This window comes from Erpetoichthys calabaricus, chromosome 10, assembly GCF_900747795.2.
Source record: "Erpetoichthys calabaricus chromosome 10, fErpCal1.3, whole genome shotgun sequence".
In the NCBI taxonomy this organism is placed as follows: domain Eukaryota; kingdom Metazoa; phylum Chordata; class Cladistia; order Polypteriformes; family Polypteridae; genus Erpetoichthys; species Erpetoichthys calabaricus.
Window position 1 is genome coordinate 98793413 of NC_041403.2, and position 23622 is coordinate 98817034.

Sequence of the window (23622 nt, forward strand, 5' to 3'; positions counted from 1 at the left end):
CGTATACTTGGCCATGTGAAAAGCAAATCAAGAACAGCAAGACCGCGCCAGCTGCGGAGCTCAGCTTGGAGCGAAATGAAGTGAATGAAATGAGGTGAATGGGAGGGGAGATGATCACGTGACTCCAACACCCGCCTTAACTCTCCATCCCTCCACAAACACACAAACACAGTCTCTCGGATCCCAACTCTCCTTTATATATATAGATAAATAGCAAAATACCCGCGCTTCGCAGTGGAGAAGTAGTGTGTTAAAGAGGTTATGAAAAGAAAAGGAAACATTTTAAAAATAACGTAACATGATTGTCAATGTAATTGTGTTGTCATTGTTATGAGTGTTGCTGTCATATATATATATATATATATATATATATATAATATATGTGTATGTGTATATGTATATATATATGACAGCAACACTTATAACAATGACAACACAATTACATTGACAATCATGTTACGTTATTTTTAAAATGTTTCCTTTACTTTTTCATAACCTCTTTAACACACTACTTCTCGCTGCGAAGCGCGGGTATTTTGCTAGTATATATATATATATATATATATAGTATATATATAATATATATATATATATATATATGTATATACATATATATGTATACACACATACATATATATATATATATATATATATATATATATATATATATATATATATATAAATATATATATATATACACATACATATACACACATACATGCAGTTTTAATAACATAGAAATCAATATAAACAACATTAACATCATTATCATATGAGAATATGAAGTAATATATAAGAAGCACATTTCATATAAATATAAATTATTAAACAGTAAAATCTTCTTCTGTAATTTGCTACCGTGGCTATTGGTTTGTCTGTCCAGGATTTTAAATCACCTGTAGCTCGCAAACCGTTTCACCTATTGACTTGAAATCTGGTACACATATAGAACGTCACGTCTACTATCCGCTTTATGGGTGATGATTGTATTACTCTTTTTATCCATCCATCCATCCATTTTCCAACCCGCTGAATCCGAACACAGGGTCACAGGGGTCTGCTGGAGCCAATCCCAGCCAACACAGGGCACAAGGCAGGAAACAATCCTGGGTTTTTATCTTTATTTTATTTTATTGTAGAATCAACTCCTATCTGCGCACACCAGGGCGGCCGTGGGCGGATGCGTATGGTGTATTCACTCCACGTTATCGTGCATTGCGCTGTCACTGGTATTTTGATAAAAGAATTTGAACAACATATAAGAAGCGTATAAATTATTAAACAGTAAAACATTAACATTTAAGAAGTAAAGTTACATTAAGTACTACTGCAGTGCCTTCGGGTATACCTCATTTTTTGTTTGCCCATTACATGCTTAAATGTATACAATTTTTGGTGCACCTACCCGAGAACACGCGACATATAACCGAGCGTGGGAGAAGCATGGATTTTAAACACGCGTTGAGTTCATCTGCTGGTCTCCCTCGTGAAACAACTGGTAATGTTTGACTAAAATCTACAGCGAGTAAAACGACATTACCTCCTATTTTTTTTTTTTTACGATCTCTGAGATCTTGCTTTTTTCGGTTCAAGGCTTCATAAGCTCTTTTGTGTTCTGTGGTGTACTTATCCCAACCCATCATCTTTGAATGTTGCAAGACTTTCGCCTTGTATGTAGATCGGGGTAATTACATTCATTGCATTCCTAGTCTGAATCACAATCTGATTGTATGGGTGGTTACCTGGCACTGTAGGGTTGCCACCCGTCCTTTAAAATACGGAATCGTCCCGTATTTGAGAATGAAATTGCGCGTCCCGTTTTGAATCAATACGGGACGGGATTTGTCCCGTATTTTTTTTAGCATTTTTTTTAAAGCAGCGTCTTATGCAAATCATCCCACACGCATTTTATGAAGATGCCTCCTTTCCTACTTTTGATTGGGTAATACTTGATGTCATCGTTAGTTTGATTGGTCTTTTTAACTGTCCAGTGAGGAGGGCGGGTCTTTTAAGTAGAGTCCGCAAACTGTTGGTACTGGGATGTGGCACCCGCTGCAGTATGCGTCCCTTATTTTTTTGTATTAAAAGTGGTAACCCTACCTGGCAGGTAACACTTATGTTTGGTCATGAAGTCGTCTAAAATCCGCCACGTGCCCTCTTTTAATTGTGAGAAGCAGATATATATAGCCAAATTCTCGCGCTTCGTTGCGGCGAAGTACTGCTTTTAATTTTTTAAGAAGAAAATAAAACCTTTTTAAACGGATCGAAAATATACCAATAACAATTTGTTAAGGATCTGTTTTTTTGTGAACCTCGCTTTTCACAGCTGTCCCGCTACGGCGTGTGTTTCGTTTATTTGACAGTATGTAGATCGTGGTTATTACATTCATGGCATTCGTTTTCTGAATCACAATCTGACTGTATGGATGGTTACCTGCCAGGTTACGCTTGTGGTTGGTCAGGAAGTCGCCTTACATCCGCCACGTGCCCTCTTTCTGTTCCCAGAAGCTGATCATAGAATGGTTTTAATAGTTTACTTTCAAATAATGAAAAGAGTATGCGACACGTGTTTCTCCTTAATTCTGGGCTCATCAGGCATACACACTCACTGCATCCCCTCTCAAGAATCGAATATCGTCAGCGCCAGAGTTGAAGCCCCTAACGTTGCGGTCAGCAAGTGGGCCTAACATCCGCCATGTGCCGTCTTTCAGTTGCGAGAAGCAGATCATAGAATGGTTGAAACTGTTGCCCCTAACGTTGAACTACGGCGTGTGGTTCGTTTATACCTCGTGTCTTCTCATTAAACTTTTATCTCGCGAATATGTTATTGCAATCCGCAGCGGGAGCATTTCTATAAACTTAATTTAAACTTACGTTTTACACCGTGCTTTGTTTCCCTTATGAACATGCTTGTATGCTTCACTCGCTCCCTTCTCAATTGTTTAATGAATTTTTGTTCTTCGCTGTTTGCGGCTCCTCCTTCATTTGTCCCTACTGCATTCACAGTCTTTTCATGTGATTACGTGGGAGGCGTGATGACGTGACACTCAACTCCTCCTCCCACGGCCATCGAGCTGCCGTCCATTACAGTATATTGTGAAAAAAGAGGTTCCAGTTATGACCATTACGCGTTGAATTTCGAAATGAAACCTGCCTAACTTTTGTAAGTAAGCTGTAAGGAATGAGCCTGCCAAATTTCAGCCTTCCACCTACACGGGAAGTTGGAGAATTAGTGATGAGTGAGTCAGTCAGTCAGTGAGTGAGTGAATCAGTCAGTGAGGGCTTTGCCTTTTATTATTATAGATTAATGTAATGAAAGGAAACTAGAAATAATAATTTTATAACAGATTCTTAAAAGTTTTTTCTGAAGTAAGAACTTTTTTTTGTTTATTCATCTGCTCACGGCTGCCATCGTGGGTGGAGTAATGAGAACGCAACAAGCACCAAGCTACATTCTGCTTATTGTTGTAGTTTTGCTTCTGCAATTGTGTTTTTGTAGCAGTTATGTTCACCACGGCTTGTAACAACAGACAAATGAGTGTTCAAATAATGTAAGAGTGAATTCGCACTGCTGAAGTATCCCAAGTGTGTGTATGCATTTGTACGAGTGGGTGTCTGTGTGTTAAGCCTGCAATAGACTGGCACCTTGTCCAGGTTTTTTCCATCCTTGCCCCCAATGTTTTCTGGTGTAGGCTCCAGCTGCCCCATGACCCTGCCCCAGATAAGTGGGTTAGGAAGATGGATGGATGGATGAATGGATGCCAATCTGTTCAGTTCTTGTCACCTGATTACATACTATGTGCCTACTCAGCATTCTCTCTCAAAGAAGCACAGGCATGCACTATCAATTTTCCGTCCTTGCCCCCAATGTTTACTGGCGTAGGCTCCAGCTGCCCCATGACCCTGCCCAAGATAAGCGGGTTAGGAAGATGGATGGACGGATGAATGGATGCCAATCTGTTCAGTTCTTGTCACCTGATTACATACTATGTGCCTGCTCAGCATTCTCTGTCAAAGAAGCACAGGCATGCACTATCAATCTAGTGGCAGAAGGTAATGTTTATAACAAAAAGAAACAAGTTTCTGTATTGTGAAAGAATAAAAGCGATCATAAGTGTGTCTTTTTCAGTTATTATTGTCTAATTTTCTACAGAACAGAGACATCAATTCACATTTGTGCATTAGTATTCAATAATCTTTCTTCACCAACAATCAGTTGGTGAAGAAAGATTCACGGATCTTGACTTTGCTGACGATGCTGTGATCTTCGGTGAGTCAATGGAGGCTCTGATCGGGGCGCTCAACAGACTGAGTGAGGAGTCTGAGTGTCTGGGCTTTCAAGTGTCCTGGATTAAAACCAAGATCCAGGCCTTTAATGACCTCTTGGGCACAGCCATCAGCAGTGTGTCTGTTTGCAGAGAGAGTGTTGACCTTGTCGAGAGGTTTACTCACCTTGGCAGTGACATTCATGTCTCTGGTGACTCTTCCTGTGAAGTCAGTAGTCGGATTGGGAGAGCATGGGGGGTCATGAGGTTGCTGGAAAGGGATGTGTGGTGCTCCCAATATCTATGCAAAAGGATGAAGGTCCAAGCCTTTAGAGTCCTGGTGCTTACTGTCTTACTATATGGTTGTGAGACATGGACGCTATCCAATGACCTGAAATACAGACTAGACTCCTTTGGTACTGTGTCTCTCCTTGGGTACCATTGGTTTGACTTTGTGTCGAATGAGTGGTTGCTCATGGAGTCCCAAATGAGGCACATTACCTGCATTGTGAGGGAGCGTCAGTTATCCGGCTCATAAGATCCTCATTGTTGGGGACCCAAGTGGCTGGACCAGGCGAAGGGGTCGCCCACGTAACATCTGGCTGCGGCAGATAGAGGGTCATTTCCAGAGGGTAGGACTGGACCACGTGTCTGCCTGGGGGGGTTGCCAACCAGGATCCCAAGCTGTTTCGACGTGTAGTGGGTATGGCAACGCACTGTACCAGTGCATGCTCCCCAACTTGACTTGACTTGACTTGATTCAATAATATCAATAATGGGCACTTGGCGATGACTTTCCGAGGTGGATCCACACCCCTGAAGCCAAGTCCCTCCTCCATGTTCCACAGACTGCAGTGGCACAGTGGCCCCACGACTGAAAAAGTGCCGCTGAGGAATATGAACAGGGTAGCTAGCAAAGTGACATACATACCCAATCTCCTTTTAAAATGGCAGAATCTCACAATGGTTTGCTTTTTGTACTGATAATATCAACAACTTAGAAAATATATGTGGTTACCACCTGCTATGCCAACACTTTATCCTGATTTTTCATATTTTGTAAGTGCACATAGCAGCAAATATTTTTAAAAAATATGCTTATTAAAACAGTACACAAACAGGGGATGGTCATTCAAGAGGAAATTTAAAGCACAAATGTATGTTCATTCTTGCTACCACCCAAGCGTTTCCACTACAGAATGCCCCTGTCTATCAAGTAGAGTTGGTTCTATCATTGATACACTATTTAACTAATTCTCCCTCCCACCTTATGCCTCTCTATTGCTTCCCAAGCCTTCACATCTTCTTTCAGTTAGTGAGCATTTTCCTCAGTTTTCTCACCATCTTTATACTAAAAGGAACCTGCATCCTGAGGCAGCTATAAAACCCTTCTTGAGGTCACTTCTGGTCCAGCTCCAAAATCATTTCCCTCCCTCCCTATACCATTGAAACTTCTGTTGCCCTTAAAGGGCCAAGTCTTCAAGGCATCCCCCATTCTTTCCACCTTCTTCTTTGTCGTCTTTATCTTTTCCCAATTATATGTGGGGTTGATGTGCTTGATCAACCTTCTCCATACAGCTTGGTCCTGCACCTCCTCGCCAGTCAGACGTGTTTCCTTCAGACCTTCTTTTACTTTATCCATCTATGTCCACTTTGGCCTCCCTCATATTTTCCCTGTATTTCAATTTTCATCACTCTTTTGCCCACATATTCATTGTGTCTCCTCATCACATGACAATACCACTTCAACCTCCTTTCTTGTACTTTCTTAGAAATATCTCTTCTCTGGCACCTTGCTTTGTGTCTTGCTGCAGTGTTCCTTGAAGTCTGTCTTCCTACAGACTTGATGTAATAGAAACTGAGCAACTGTCAAAGAAGCAATGCACACTAAAGATATTAAAAATATGGATACCAGTCACATTAAACATCTTTAGCAGTTTTGGCAGCCTACTGATGCAACTTTGTAAGAGCCTACAAAGAACCTAAGGCTGGCTCTAAAGTCTACTAATCACATCAAAGAATGCTCATGGTTATCCAACCTCTTGCACCCTGAGGCATACAGCCGAGACTCCTATATAGTGGAAGCACTGGGGGAAAGAACATATTCAGTTCATTACCTCCCCCAGAACACTAAAGGACAGCACCATTGGGTTGCAATGGTGCCTTGGAATCCCACAGGGCTCCTTGGCAGTTGGAGTGTGGAGTAGCCCTGCTGGGTTCAGTGGGCGCCGCCAGGGGGAGTTGAGCCCGGCTGAGCCCTTTGGTGCAGCACTATCGCCACACCCAGAAGTGCTGCCAGAAGATCATCACTGGACACCTGGAGCACTTCCAGGTGCCCTATAAAAGAAGCTAGTCGCCACTACTCCAGGAGTTGGGAGGACGTGGACAAAGCCTGCTGGAGAAGAAGTGGACATGAAGAGAGAGAGAAGAGAAATGAAAAGAAAGAAGAGTGTTTTGTTCAGTGTTGTGCTTGTGCCTTAATTTTGCTGTGAAGGTGGGAAACGGGGAAAGTGGAAAAAGAAAAAAAAAATAAAACATGTGTGCCGTGTCTGTCTGTGTCGGGTTTGGGCGGCAGGAGCGCCCTGTGCAGGCCACACCACTCATCACATATCAGTGATAGCTGTTAGTGAATAGTTAGTGTCATAATGTAGATCCTTCTTGCTATTCTTTGTTATCTTAGACTCATGAAGTTCATTAAAAAAGTTTCTGACAATATTCAGGGTTGGTTTTAGGTCATTTACTTCAGAACAGCCAGTCAATCCCTTGTCACCAATGATTGATACATTGTATGTACCTCCAGTTACAGTTCCAGAATCGCAATCTCAATATTTCCAGTGAGTGGTGAATTATTTTAGCAGTGTTAGAAATTAGAATATGTGATTGGTATGTTCTTCATTTATGGTGGGGAGCAGATTTTCTCTTGTTGAGGGATGACAAAGCTAACAGGTCTATTCTATATGATCTGTTGCATTAGCCTCAAAGTTTTTTCTTCATAGAAATTGTGGGAATTTTGCTTGTCGTTGATGAATTACAAATATCTCCATTTGTTTATAATGAAACAGTTGTGTTTATCCATCATTATTACTACCTACACATATTCTATTGGTTGCTTTCTGTCTGTTTTTATTTTTCATTAGCCATCAAACCATGGAGCTACATAACCACAGTAAATAACATTCTTCCATATTTAATTATTATAATGATTCCATTTATTTGTTGAACACTCATTTTTGTCTCTTTTAAAATGTTGACAGACACGCATTTTCTTGGCTCAGAATTAAAGAATTTGGCATAATTCCAGGGCCCTCACAATTATAGTAATTGATTGAATTCAACTTTAAATATTTCCAAATGATCCTATGTGGATGCCAATTGAGGCTTCTGTTGACAGACTTCTAGGATCATATAACAGCTTGGCTAAATGGAATCTCTGTAAAACTCTTGACATATAAGATAAACCAGATGAGGACACAGTGGTAGGAATGCTTCAGGATTCCTTTTTTTTTAATTCAGTTGTAAAACATAGTTATACAAATTATTCTCCTCCTGCCCTATGGACTCTGTCGCTATATCTTGAGTAGTAATTTCCTGTTACAAGGCTTTCATAAAAGTATTGTGGGTGTATGGCTAAGAGATGAGCAAGGTAAAATGACAAAATACAAGGAAGATAATGTAATATCTTTTGGAGAGCAGACAAAATAGAATAGCCACTGTTATATTATGTTACTCACATACAGTTAGGTCCATAAATATTTGGACAGAGACAACTTTTTTCTAATTTTGGTTCTGTACATTGCCACAATGAATTTTAAATGAAACAACTCAGATGCAGTTGAAGTGCAGACATTCAGCTTTAATTCAGTGGGGTGAACAAAACGATTGCATAAAAATGTGAGGCAACTAAAGCATTTTTTTAACACAATCCCTTCATTTCAGGGGCTCAAAAGTAATTGGACAATTGACTCAAAGGCTATTTCATGGGCAGGTGTGGGCAAGTCCGTCGTTATGTCATTATCAATTAAGCAGATAAAAGGCCTGGAGTTGATTTGAGGTGTGGTGCTTGCATGTGGAAGATTTTGCTGTAAACAGACAACATGCGGTCAAAAAAGCTCTCCATGCAGGTGAAAGAAGCCATCCTTAAGCTGTGAAAACAGAAAAAACCCATCCGAGAAATTGCTACAATATTACGAGTGGCAAAATCTACAGTTTGGTACATCCTGAGAAAGAAAGCAAGCACTGGTGAACTCAGCAACGCAAAAAGACCTGGACGTCCACGGAAGACAACAGTGGTGGATGATCGCAGAATCATTTCCATGGTGAAGAGAAACCCCTTCACAACAGCCAACCAAGTGAACAACACTCTCCAGGGGGTAGGCGTATTGATATCCAAGTCTACCATAAAGAGAAGACTGCATGAAAGTAAATACAGAGGGTGCACTGCAAGGTGCAAGCCACTCAGATGCCTCAAGAATAGAAAGCCAGCACAGTTCTGGAAAAACATTCTTTGGACAGATGAAACCAAGATCAACCTCTACCAGAGTGATGGCAAGAAAAAAGTATGGAGAAGGCGTGGAACAGCTCATTATCCAAAGCATACCACATCATCTGTAAAACACGGTGGAGGCAGTGTGATGGCTTAGGTGTGCATGTCTGCCAGTGGCACTGGGACACTAGTGCTTATTGATGATGTGACACAGGACAGAAGCAGCCGAATGAATTCTGAGGTGTTCAGAGACATACTGTCTGCTCAAATCCAGCTAAATGCAGTCAAATTGATTGGGCGGCGTTTCATGATACAGATGGACAATGACCGAAAACATACAGCCAAAGCAACCCAGGAGTTTATTAAAGCAAAGAAGTGGAAAATTCTTGAATGACCAAGTCAGTCACCTGATCTTAACCCAATTGAGCATGTATTTCACTTGTTGAAGACTAAACTTCAGACAGAAAGGCCCACAAACAAACAGCATCTGAAAGCCGCTGCAGTAAAGACCTGGCAGAGCATTAAAAAGGAGGAAACCCAGCATCTGGTGATGTCCATGAGTTCAAGACTTCAGGCTGCATTGCCAGCAAAGGGTTTTCAACCAAGTATTAGAAATGAACATTTTATTTCCAGTTATTTACAGTGCATCCAGAAAGTATTCACAGTGCATCACTTTTTCCACATTTTGTTATGTTACAGCCTTATTCCAAAATGGATTAAATTTATTTTTTTCCTCAGAATTCTACACACAACACCCCATAATGACAATGTGAAAAAAGTTTACTTGAGGTTTTTGCAAATTTATTAAAAATAAAAAAATTGAGAAATCACATGTACATAAGTATTCACAGCCTTTGCTCAATACTTTGTTGATGCACCTTTGGCAGCAATTACAGCCTCAAGTCTTTTTGAATATGATGCCACAAGCTTGGCATACCTATCCTTGCCAGTTTCGCCCATTCCTCTTTGCAGCACCTCTCAAGCTCCATCAGGTTGGATGGGAAGCGTTGGTGCACTTTCATTTTAAGATCTCTCCAGAGATGTTCAATCGGATTCAAGTCTGGGCTCTGGCTGGGCCACTCAAGGACATTCACAGAGTTGTCCTGAAGCCACTCCTTTGATATCTTGGCTGTGAGCTTAGGGTTGTTGTCCTGCTAAAAGATGAACCGTCGCCTCAGTCTGAGGTCGAGAGCGCTCTGGAGCAGGTTTTCATCCAGGATGTCTCTGTGCATTGCTGCAGTCATCTTTCCCTTTATCCTGACTAGTCTGCCAGTTCCTGCCGCTGAAAAACATCCTCACAGCATGATGCTGCCCCACCATGCTTCACTGTAGGGATGGTGCCAGGTTTCCCCCAAATGCGACGCCTGGCATTCACACCAAAGAGTTCAATCTTTCTCTCGTCAGACCAGAGAATTTTCTTTCTCATGGTCTGAGAGTCCTTCAGGTGCCTTTTGGCAAACTCCAGGCGGGCTGCCATGTGCCTTTTACTAAGGAGTGGCTTCCGTCTGGCCACGCTACCATACAGGCCCGATTGGTGGATTCTTTCCACAGAGGACCTCTGGAGCTCTGACAGAGTGACCATCGGATTCTTGGCCCTTCTCCCCTGATCACTCAGTTTAGTTGGCTGGCCAGCTCTAGGAAGAGTCCTGGTGGTTTCGAACTTCTTTCACTTACGGATGATGGAGGCCACTGTGCTCATTGGGACCTTCAAAGCAGCAGAAATGTTTCTGTAACCTTCCCCAGATTTGTGCCTCGAGACAATCCTGTCTCGGATGTCTACAGACAGTTCCTTTGACTTCATGCTTGGTTTGTGCTCTGACATGAACTGTCAACTGTGGGACCTTATATAGACAGGTGTGTGCAATCAATTGAATTTACCACAGGTGGACTCCAGTTAAGCTGCAGAAACATCTCAATGATGGTCAGGGGAAACAGGATGCACCTGAGCTCAATTTCGAGCTTCATGGCAAAGGCTGTGAATACTTATGTACATGTGCTTTCTCAATTTTTTTATTTTTAATAAATTTGCAAAAACCTCAAGTAAACTTTTTTCACATTGTCATTATGGGGTGTTGTGTGTAGAATTCTGAGGAAAAAAATGAATTTAATCCATTTTGGAATAAGGCTGTAACATAACAAAATGTGGAAAAAGTGATGCGCTGTGAATACTTTCCGGATGCACTGTAATTTGTCTAATTACTTTAGAGCCCCTGAAATGAAGGGATTGTGTTAAAAAATGTTTTAGTTGCCTCACATTTTTATGCAATCGTTTTGTTCACCCCACTGAATTAAAGCTGAAAGTCTGCACTTCAACCGCATCTGAGTTGTTTCATTTAAAATTCATTGTGGTAATGTACAGAACCAAAATTAGAAAAAAGTTGTCTCTGTCCAAATATTTATGCACCTAACTGTGTATATATATATATATATATAATATATATATATATATATACAGATCTTAAATACTAATTAAGAATTTCTCTTATTTGGTTTCTCTATTATTGTATATATTTAATAGTAATTTTGCTCAGATAATTTTTTGGATTGTAGTAGCATATACAGGAGAGTCTGAGGGGAGAAAATCATTTACAAGTCTGGACCGTCATTCATTTCTTTAGTGTACAAGATAATTAAACATAGAAAAGTGATAAAGTTAGTGCCCATTTAAGTCAATCCAGTTCATGGAAATTATGGGTAAGCTGTTTGAATACTTTGGTTAAAAATCTGGAAATGAGTCTGCCTTATCCAATATGCGAGCTGAAACACAAAAATAACTGGATTGGTAAAAAAATTTTTTTTTAATATTTATTGATGAATTACAACATTCTAAACATTGTCACCTTCTATATACTCCCCCTCCCGATCTCTACACCGCTCCATACATATCTTTCATTGATTGAAACAGTGCTGGAAGTTTTCTTGCTTGAAGCTCTTCAACAGTCTTTCCGTTTTTGTCTTCACTTCATCCATTGAAGAAAGATGTGTTCCCTTCAGATCACTTTTGATTTTCAAGAACAAGTAAAAATTACAAGGAGCTAAGTCGGATGAATAGGGAGGATCATTGAGGACAGGAATGTTTTTGCCAGTCAAAAACTGCTTTATGGAAAAAGAAAAAATTTGCAAGAAATTTGATGTTGATTCGCTGTTGGATTTTTTCACCCGACATTATTGTGGCAACTCGTGTAGCGATTGTTGTGCAAATACTGACTGGGATATTCACAGAATATACCTAGCCAGTTGGTGGTTTGAGAGGGCAGACGGTTTTCCAGGAAAGCCTCAAGGCCAGTTCAGATATTTTTGTGTCTCACATCGTATATCAAATCAACTTTATGCCCATGTGAACTTGACTAACTGCTATCAGTCTGGAAAAGATATTAAGTTGTTTCTAAGTGTCTGGGGTTCTAATGAAACACAACCAAGTATAAATCATCCAATCAGAGAAAGTTTGTGTTAGTAGGTAAGCTTTTATTAAATAATGGTCTGTCAAAATCTCTTCCTGAGTAAGTGATAGCACATTCCATGAAGTCACAAAGGACCCTAGAGCAACATATAGGGATCTGCAGGCCCCTTTTGGTTTGACCAGGACAGTGCCCATGAAAGCATCATCAGAAAGGCACTGGGAATATGTACTTCTTGGCAGATCAGAAAGGAGACAATCATGTTTGCTAAAATGCACCCTAATGATCTTCAAAAATTTTATAACAATGTTACAGAAATAGGTGAGTCAAAAATGTAATTTTATGGCTTATATGGCACCTATGCCAGCACCTAAACATGGTAATGGTAGCATCATGGCATTGGATGCCTTGTTGATTCAAGACCCAGACTATATTTTAGCACCATAATTTCAAGTTTTTGAAATGGTCTAGGCAAAATCTAAACCTAAACGCAGTGTGGTGGAAGAACTTAGAACACGCAATTCATGCTTATAATCCTACAAATGTCACTACATTGAAGCTGTTGTGCAAGGAGGAATATGCCTTCACTGTGTTGATAGGCCTTCACTGTGTTGAGAGAGTCTTGTCAATAATAATCAGAGGAAATGTAATCTCATTTATTATTGTAAGTGGTTTGACCAGGGCTGGTTCTACCATATAAGTGAACTTGGTGATCAGTTAGGGCGGCAGAGTGCTTAGGAGAGAGGTTGTGGGGGTGCATTTTCTTAACCATCATAGTCATAACTATAAAACAACTCAATAAAATACATATATGGAACCCCTCCACTGTTTGATCTAATGTCTGCACAACATTGCAAATCACCTTTCCATAATCTAGAATCTCATACATGTGTTCAAAATTACAAGTGGGACTCCCCACCTGCATTCTTTGATCCAATATGTGTGTAACACCATGCTCGAAACTCCATGGGGAAACCACCTGACCCCTGCTCTTCAGTCTCATTCCTGTGTAACATTGGGCTCAAAACACAAGGGAGGCAGCTCTTCCATGAAATATATGTAAAGCAATTGTCTTCAAGACTCTGTGGTTTGGGTGTGACAGGTTCACCTTCCCCTTGGGCAGAAAAAAAGCTAGAGCCAGCACTGGGTAGACCAGTTAATGAGTCCAGTGGAGCAATGAATTTTGTACATGAGACACTTTATACAAAATAACTTTTTTTACTAAATAAATATCTAACTTCTTATTTTTTTACTCTATTGTTAAGAAGACTTTTGTCCTTGGAATGGAGTTACCTCAAATGTGAATACTATAGATGGAACTGCCAAAGTTTCTAATTTTATACAGAGCTGGTCAACCTGAATTTCTAATGCCTTCGTAACTTTAATCATGTAGTTATTTTTTACACATGCCTTTTTATTGTAGAATGAATAATGGTTTATTTAGAACAAAATATATTTAATGTGTCATTATTTATTCAACACATAACTTATTTTATAGTTTAGTGTACTGCCTCAGAAAAGGCCCAAGCATTATTTAGAAGAGCACTGTCACAGTCCAGAGGCGGATATTGCAGGCGCTTTAAACAAGAAGAGGCTTCTTTGCATCATCCCCTTAAAAGCGCTTATATCACCCATTGATGGTTTGAATGCCATATGCTTCCAGAACCATGGCAAAAGTTTTCATAAAGGGGTTCCTCAAGTTTTACACCATATTAAATGTTTGCCTGTTACTTGGGATATGTCACCTACGGGATCTCGATGTTCGCGGAGTGGTGTTCCTCTGTGCCAAACACAATGATATTAGCTACTGTATGCTCTTCTAAATTATGTTGTGACAGATTCAATAAAATATTGTTAGGTCAACAATTCCAGATATCTCTACCTCAAAATGTCAGTGTTTTCTGTTCTGTTCTTATGCAAAGTTTGGTTAATTGGTTTACTGTTTGTAAATGTATTAAATGCACTGCATGTGCGTATATAACACACACTTTTACTGGTTTACTTTGTTACAGTCCTAACTTTCTCTGGTTGTAGAAGAGTGATGCAAGTGTGTGTGTTCTAAAAGGACAATTATAGCTTTCACTAATTTTTAATTGAAATTTTCCTCTCTCATACAGGTTTGTCTGCCTCAGCCTCACTAGTGTCACTGGCTTGGATGATTGCCTCATATCAGAAGGTGCTGCGGGATTCCCGGGATGACAAAATGTCAATGTCCTACAAAGCTGTCATCATCCAAATCCTGTGGCATCTCTTCACAATCGGCGCCCGTACGATAGCATTTGCGCTGTTTGCTTCAGTTTTCCAGCTGTACTTTGGAATCTTCATCGTCACCCACTGGTGCATCATGACTTTCTGGATCATCCAAGGAGAGACAGACTTCTGCATGTCTAAGTGGGAGGAGATCATCTATAATATGGTAGTGGGAATCATCTACATTTTCTGCTGGTTTAATGTTAAAGAGGGACGGACTCGCTGCAGAATGTTCATCTATTATTTCATTACACTGACAGAAAATGCTGCTTTGACAGTACTATGGTATTTGTACCGGGACAAGGAGAGCACAGACTTCTATGCTTTAATCATATTATGTGTGGTGGTCTGCAGCTTTGCTCTTGGAATGTTTTTCATGTTCATATACTATTGTCTGCTTCACCCAAATGGACCAATGTTCGGGTCACAGTTGGGATGTACAGGAGAGGAGAGGCAGTTGCCATGTGAAATACCACCAGATGTTATCACAAGCCCTCCTAGGTCTCTGCAAAGGACTATGGGAATGGATAGAGAGCAGGTTCCAGGGGACCGAGACAGCTGCCTACCTGTTTTTCAGGTTAGGCCAAGCATTCCTCCTACTCCAGTATCCCGCACACCACGGACAGAAGGGCCAGTTATTCGGATAGACTTGCCCAGGAAGAGATACCCAGCCTGGGATGCCCACTTCATTGACCGCCGATTACGTAAAACAATTCTAGCCCTGGAGTACACATCACCTGTCACTCCAAGACTACAATACCGTACCATCTGTGCTCCTAAGGAAGTGATGGAGTATGAAACCACAGTGTAGGCAGGCATATATGTGGTCAATAGCCTGTCCAAGAAGTATTCCTTTCCCCAGGAGTGGAAGGAAATCGTTTACGTCAAGATAGGGTGGGGAGCAGACGGAGACCCTTACCTGATGTGTTATTTTCTGGAGTACAGAAATGGATTATGTTGGGCATGAATTTGACTAAAGGCAAATGCTTGTGTGACTAGCACTAAGTGAGACTCTGCTGTTGTGATAGTACCTGTCTGATCAGTATCAGCCGTTTTTCGATTTAACCGCCCAGAGCAACAATAATGAAAATTGGATGACTAACCATGTGAATGTGATGAGTGCGTATAATATAAGACATTTTTACCATAGCACTGATTTAATTTAATTGGTAAGGGAGTTATTGCAAGCCAAGACACATGGTGGTTTTCAGAAGTATGAGAAGAAAGATATACAATGTGTATGTGATTAAAAAAAATATGTAAGGGCCTGGTTAGCCAACCACAGAACATTTTGTGTAACCAGTTTTTTAACGTCTGCCTTAATTTGGGTTGTCACTGATGACAAATTAAATCTTCTTTTTCCAAGATATTACTAATACTGATTAGTCTTTTAGAAACCATGAATTGGCAATGAAGAATTATATTGTACTCAACAGATGCAAAATCATTCAAAAAATCATTAAATGCAGATTGACAAACAATGAGAGACTTGAACAAAAAAAACACACATACATACGGTGGGGCTGATTATTTGATAAATGGGTATCCTGACAACCATTGCATTTGAATAAGTCCACCGACTTAATGAGGATTTCTGCATAATCTGCATTTTATGAAATTTTAACACTAGATCCCACATCAAGAAAATAAAGTAGATATTGAAATGCATATCCAGCTATTCATCAATAAAGATGCTGGAGAACTCAAAACCCTGGAGTAGAGTCCGAGAGCGAGAGGCATATATTCAGAGTTGGAAATATTAAGAAAACCATCTTAATGCAGACGGTAATTTGAGCTTGACACTGCTCTTCTGTTCTTGGTTAAGTCGAGCAGGTTAATTGTTGTTTGCTATACCAAGGTGGAATTATACTGAGCAAATAAAGAACAACAAAGTAGTAACAAGTCTTTCAAATTCATATAAAGGTTAAATATGTTTGTTTAACTAAATTCTAAGCAGAAGTATATATCTTCCTATGTATCATGTACTGTACAGTATATATGTACTCTATGTACAGCATATCCTAAGAAAGGTGGACAAGTTTTCACTAGATTGTGACATTTTACAAGAAGAACAGTCTAGCATGAAAGCAGAGTTGATTATTTTGAGGGAAAAACAGAAAACAACTTAAAAAAAGTGGAGTATGCACAATAGCTTTATGGAAAACAAGAGAGCACTCGGTATCAATGAGTTGTCCATTGGTGCTACTGTACTTCTGAGCCTTGTACAATCAGCTGTGTCGTTCACCACCAGTACAGCGAGGCCTTACTCTTGTCCATTTGTCATGGCCAGACTGTTGCTTCTCACTGCAAAAAAAAAAAAAAAAAAAAAACGACAATAGTGAGAATATATTTTTTTTTAAACTGTTTGAGACAGTACCCCACTGTGTAGGTTCAATATTTTGGAATCAAATGAAGAAAGCATGTTTTGTGGTGAGGTGCATCATAGTGATTGACCCAAGGTTTCAGTTATTTTCTCAGTCTTGTTAGTATTTACTGGCCTCAAAAAGAATAAACCTCATTTCCCAGCCATTCAGGAAAATCCTCTAAAAATTTTTTGGTGCTGAACTTTGCAGTATTCCAGGAAGAAAAGGAAATGTAAATTAGAAAATGGCAATCGAGAATGCTGCTTTTCATTCTGTGCGATGTTTTATTTTTTTATTTGTTGTTGCTAATTGTTTTGGAAATGGTTGGTGAATTCTGGAAATGGGTTTATAGAATCTGACCCAGCAGGACATCACCTTAACCCACCTGGTCTTGAATCTGCTTTGTCCATGACAGTATGGCAGGGAGCTAGTGCCTGTCAGGTCCAAGTTAGGACAAGTCACTCCCACCAAGCAAGCTTAGAGTCCATTTGTATCCAAGCTCTTTGGGACAAGAAAACCCACAATGGGGATGGCAAAAATGTATAAAGTCAACACAGGCATTGTCTGGGCTGTAAATGAAACCCTGGTGCCTCCAGATGAGAGGTGGCAGCAGTGACACCCATCATCTGGCAAAATAAATTGCTGGCCACTAGATATAGGCTTCTCTTACAAATGAAACTTTTTCAAAGCCAAGCCCTATACAAAAATAATTGTAACCTTGTCTGCACTATGCACATTTACACCAATTACAGAAAATAAATAAGTTCCGTGTCTTACTTGGAGCAGACTGGGATATTTCTAATTTCCTAGGCTCGCTAGATTAGACTTTTTTTTTTTTTTTACATTCTTTAATAACAGTATAGCTCAGTCGCTTCACATTCTGAGGAATTCAGAATAGTTCTAGTGATTCCATTTATGAAAAGAATACAAAAAATTGGATAGCTTCATTAGTAGACATATTACATTCTTACTGGTGATGTCTGTTCTGTCTTAAAAATAATTCTAATAAAATAATCAGAACAGTTTCTGACATTTCGTACCTTGTATAAATTACATTATTCTACTCTAATGAGACATGTTCAGATAAGAACGATTTTCCATATTATAGAGATTTTAGCATAATGAAAGTATTTTGTATAATAGGATCAGTTCTGGTATTTCATATTGGGGGGAATAATAGTGTTTATTAATATACATTATAAATTTTACAGAATTTCTGATACTTCTTTGCTTTATCTTTCAGCCTCCTCAATTTGAGTCAAGCCTAAATGCTAAAAGCCATTCAATCAATCTTTGTTATATAACATAATTAAAAACAAGCTCCATCACGGAGGAATTCTTTTCCAAAAAAAAAAAAAAAGTAATGCCGACAGTTGAACACTCTATAAAACACCCTGAGTTGTCCTCTAGATTTTTTGTGATCTTCCTTCACAGATCATAAAAATCAAAGTCAGAGAAATGTCAAATTAAAAATAATTGTATATGAATATTCAAATCTATCCTGTGCCGCACCTGCATTAAACTTTGGAACAATCTAGACGAGAACAGGCCATTCAGTCCAACATCGCTCTCCTGACCTTTCCATTTAATTCTGACAAAATGATATAAAGTCTAGTTTTGAAAGTCCCTAAAAGTCCTACTGTTTATCATACTACTTGATAACTATGGGTCTCTGTGTGAAGAAAAACTTCCTAATGTTTTTGCAAAATTCACCCTTAACAAGTTTCCAACTCTGTCCCTGTGTTCTTGATAAACACATTTTAAAATAACACTTTTGAGCCACTGTACTAATTAAACATTATAATTTTAAACACTTCAATCATGTCTCCTCTTAATCTTCTTGTGAATTTCCCATCGGGATTAATAAAGTATCTATCTATCTATCTATCTATCTATCTATCTATCTATCTATCTATCTATCTATCTATCTATCTATCTATCTATCTATCTATCTATCTATCTATCTATCTATCTATCTATCTATCTATCTATCTATCTATCTATCTATCTATCTATCTATCTATCTATCTATCTTTTGTTTAAAATGAAAAGGCTCAGCTCTTTGAATCATTCCCTGCGGCCCTGGAGTCAGCCTAGTCGCTCTTCTCTGGACCTTTTCTAGTGCTGCTTTGTAGCCTGGAGACCAAACCTGCACACAGTGCTTCAGATCAGGCCTCACCAGTTCATTATAAAGGTCCTTGGACTTGTACTCTACACGTCGTGCTATATAACCTAACATTCTGTTTGCCTTCTTAATGGCTTCTGAACACTGTCTGGCAGTTGATAGTAATAAGTCCTCTATGACTTCTAAATCCTTCTCATGAGGTGTATTTTCAGATGACCCTTTGGATATTAAAATGTAACATTTTTACTACTACATTTACTTACAGTCAACGTCATCTTCCACAAATCTGCCCAAGCCTGTATGCCGTCCAAGTCCCTCTGTAATGAACACATTTTTAATACGGAAAAGTCTGCTGTTCTGCAGGATTAATGCTATGAAGACCAAAAATGCTGTGCAGTATTCATCAGCTGCGATCCTTTACCATATAAAATCTGTTATCTAAGTCTGGCAATACAGACTTTCATTTTTTAGCAAAATTATTTAATAAAATGCTGGTCCTTAAAGAGTTCAGTTTCTTGAAGTAAACATTTTTGTTTCTTAATTGTTCAATTTAACTGCAAATTGGAGTTCTCCTTACAAACAGCGGTTCTTTAATTGCACATCTCGTTAGATTAATTAATGACTACGTGACAAGATTTGTTTGGAAAGGTTGATTTCCAATGATCTGTTCTTATAGGACAAAGCTCAAGAGGAATGCAATACATAATAAAAAAATGTGGCGATATAACAAGAAGATGTGATTGTAATCAGAGCACTGGTCAAGCTAGTGACCCGTAGAAACAAGGCAAAGACACGGTAAAGGTAGGCCGGAGCAGCAGCTTAGGCCAGTACTTACTTCATAGGCAATTGGATGGTTAATCAGTCAGCCGATAACAGCCTGATAAACAAACTGCAGGACACAATTTTTCAATTACATTTTTTTCATAACGCACTAGCTGACTTTCCATCCAGATGTTTCACGAGGTTTACTTTTGCTATGAAATTTCAAAAATGCCCAGATTGTTGACAGAGGAGTGCTGTTTTGAGAAAATTTCAAACATCACCCTGATTCTTAAGCGTACCAGCCAGGTAGAGAGAATGTGCCCAGGCTATTCCTGTAAACAAAGCAAATACATGATATGCACTCAGCTCTGCTGCCCCTGTGGGTAATGCAGTCATTACAAATGGCCATCCAGCTCTCTATAAAAGTAATTGAAATACGATCACCTAACAAAGGAGATTCAGTCTACAGGCTTTATTAGGAAGCATATTCCTCCTGCCAACGTCAGTCACAGAAAGGCATTAGTATTATTATTATTATTGCAGCCACTACAGCAGCATTATGATTATGATTATCATTGTCAAGTTTGTTATTCTTGGTTATCTATCATTTTCTTGTGTATTTTTTTTTTTTTAGTATTACACCAAATGTAATGTTTCAGAATATTGTTTTTGCCAGGCATCTTTTCCATGAAGGTGTTTTCCAGGCAGATTTGTAATAAAAAAATAAAACAGACTTCATTTGGGTTTGGTTTTTCCTCTAAGCTCGCATATCGTTCAGCCATGTAACGTCTGAGTAATACATCCATAAAAATCGATCCAACAATTAACGGCTCATCAGTTTGCTTGTCATCTTCTGTCAGCTGGTATGCTTATTTGATAAAGGTTGTCATTTCCAGATTGAAACACTGGTGTCTTCTGCCGCACTTAAAACATCATTTAAGATTGTTAAGCATTTCTGGTGAAGTCAGCGAGAGATAACAGCATAGAAAAGACAAGTCCTGATTTAATGATCCTGTCTCAGAAGGAAGCCAGTCAGTCACGCTAATAGAGAAAGACACATCATGTAGTATATGCGTGTGTCACTTGGAGAAACACATTTTACAACTTACAGGAGAAAGTGAAGGAAAATAATGTAGATGTTTAGCACAAATTAAAACGGACATTGTACATAAAAATGTTTTTAATGTAAGCGTATTATAAGAGATCCACAAGCAAACAATGTCCATGGAAGTGCAATTCCTAATCAGTAGTGATTTTACATATTTGTTGTTCTGTTTATGCATGTATTTAATGGTTTGTTGGGCTGACTTTATCGAAGCTCCCCTCACCTACACACTCATTACCTCAGATCATCATCATTTACGTGTTGATGGTTATGCGAGGAAACAGACGTAGACACATGAACAAAGGGGGACAGGTAATCTGTGCCTCACTCTCTTGATGTGCTTTACTTAGCTCCTCATGTTACTGGAGGCATTGAAGGAGCATCGTAGCATTGCAGTCATCAGTCTATTAGCGAGCTTTAAATTTAGCAATTATATTACAGGTCTTTCCTGTTACCTAAAAACGCTTTAAGTTTATCAGGCAAGTGCTGAACAAGATGAATGTACATAAACTGGAACAATTTGAGACCAAGAGCAGTTTAGTGCTTTAGGTACCCAATTGGGTGAAAATGAACTGTGGTGCAGAAATGACAGAATTCCACTGACCGCATATCCAATACTGAACACGGAAATGATTTTTATCAGCTTTCTCCATGGGCGGCTCAGAGGTGCACTTATTGGCTCCAATGCACCACCACTGCCATTGAGGTCTCCCAGTATCTGTGGGCTTTCCTCAGGGTAACTTGGAAATATGTGCCAGCTGTAAACTGACCAAGCGGCGGCGAGTGTTTCTTCTTCTGTCCCATCCAGGATTTATTCCTGCTTTGTGTCCCAGTGTTGAGACGGAGGGGCACACAAATCACTGTCTCATTTTAAGCATCAGCTTTTGTTGTTCCATCTTGTGACAAACTGGTGCCCCATGATGCCCAGGGAGACACTCATTGCTGCATTGCTCATTACACTCTGTCAGCCTGTGACCCCAGCTGGTATAACAGTTTCTAGGAAAATGATTTTGGGGATGGATGTTTCTGTATGGCTCTAGGATGGTACTTTATTTCACTCTTTATGTTTGATCCACTGGTAATGCAAAATGCACGTTCCTCTGTCTTATGGTTATTTAGAGCTGTTAAATGTAAGATGTTAATAATTTCTGATTACTATATCATTTACAGCTATTCAAGTTCTGGAAAGAAAATCTGCAGTATCATGAGGACAAGAAGCAATAATGCGTCTGTGAGAATCCGGCCTTTAAAGTATCATGAGTATCAGTAAAATGAGGTGGACGGTTCAAAATATTCACATTAACACGCCACAGTTCACCATCAGTTTGTGACTGGAAGGCAGCACCTCATGAAACACCCACTGTTTTATTGTCTATGGTGGCACACTCGGGATTGTCTAATGCTGCCTCATGCTGGCAGTAGGTGCTTAGCCCAGCATTGGGCTAGCTCTGTGGCATCCGTTATTCATTCTCCCTACCGTTTATGTGGTGCTGATTTGCAAAAGGCACTGCTAGCATCCCCTCCATGCAGCCACAGGGAACACCATGGGTCTGTGTGATGTGAAAAATTCCGAATGAAAGCTGGCAGGATGAAACGTTCCTCCATGTCATTTAGTTTCCCTGCTTCAGTATGTAAATAATTAAAGTCATCACACTGGTTCATTAAGTGGCTGGTGGGCCGACGCACAAGGGCTGAACTTTACTGCACATTAAACATGACATTCTTAATCAGAAATGCAGTGCTACTGTATGTGTGAAGGGTGTGTAAATGGTTAAAAAGAAAAAAACGAGCTGAGCCAAAGCAGCAGAAGGGAAGTTAAAAGTTGGGCACAGAGTTTGACACCAGAAAACAAGTGCGAGTTTTCCAGATATCACTGACTTGGATTTGTTTATTACTTTACCGGTGGGAGCAATTGTTCTGAATAAAAATAAATAAAAAAAAAACAGAAAATACAACAGCTACAGAACAGAATCAGGAGGGCCTGCCAAGAATAAAGTGCGATTTATAACACGCCGCCTCCTATAATACGATCTGACGTGTGATTATTTAGAAGCCCTTTTTGCTGCCATGTAAGGGGAAATAAATTTAGTGGCTACCTGTCTAAATCAAAGGGGCTGGTGGGGGGTCCTGCGCCACCAAAGTCATCAAATCTTTGCAGGGGGATGCTGTTCTGAGCAGGTGCTAAATGACATGGAAACCGTAGAGATGGTGACAGCCTGTACTATTTCATGTCAATACAAATGTGTCAAAATTTATTTCTGTGGGATCATTTGATAAGTTTATTGTGATCTGAATTTTTTTACAATTGTATATTCCATAGTTTTGCTTTCCTTCTTTGTTTTTATTTTGATACATCTGAAACCAGCTTGCTGACTAATTTATGCACGCCGAGCTGTAAAATACGGCAGTTTATGAGGCACAAGCAGCCGTTCACACACAGCCGTACACACTGCTGCTTAGTGAATGAATGCTCGTTGCTTTCCTTTAAATCTAAAAATGTTATATAATAAGCAGAAAAAAAGTTATATTCCCCGTGCCCTTTCAACAGAGCATAATAATAATTTCTCCAGGACTTCAGCTCGGAATAGCAAGCAGGTTCAAGGTAGCACAACCACCCTGGCGAAACGTCTTCAAGCCAGCTGCCGCAGCATCCTTGGGCAATGTAATGAAGTTTCTGTGGAGCCCAAAACAAGGGCTTGGTTTGTTTCTTTTTTTTGTTTTTTCCTTTCAAATACCTTTTCAGCCTGTAATATAAAACACTGAATGTTTAAAAAGAGGAGAGGTCGCTTTCATATTTGTGTTTATGGACACCACAATGCAGAGAATAACCTCAGCTCCAAAGCTGTACATTTTTGTGTTTTCTTCTTCTTT

At 39.5% G+C, this 23622-nt stretch overlaps 2 protein-coding genes across 2 annotated transcripts in view; one reads left to right on the top strand and one right to left on the bottom strand.

Annotated features, from left to right (window-relative positions):
* xkr7b (XK, Kell blood group complex subunit-related family, member 7b) overlaps nt 1-17314 on the top strand; it is a 640468-nt gene extending 623154 nt beyond the window's left edge. Inside the window, exon 3 of the mRNA XM_028811664.2 lies at nt 14264-17314. Coding sequence (XP_028667497.2) covers nt 14264-15207 — 944 coding nt within the window. The 3' untranslated portion in view covers nt 15208-17314. The remainder of the gene's footprint in view (nt 1-14263) is intronic.
* The window catches only part of LOC114658415 (cadherin-4-like), a 2147065-nt gene that overhangs the window by 162299 nt on the left and 1961144 nt on the right, over nt 1-23622 (bottom strand). The window lies entirely within an intron of this gene.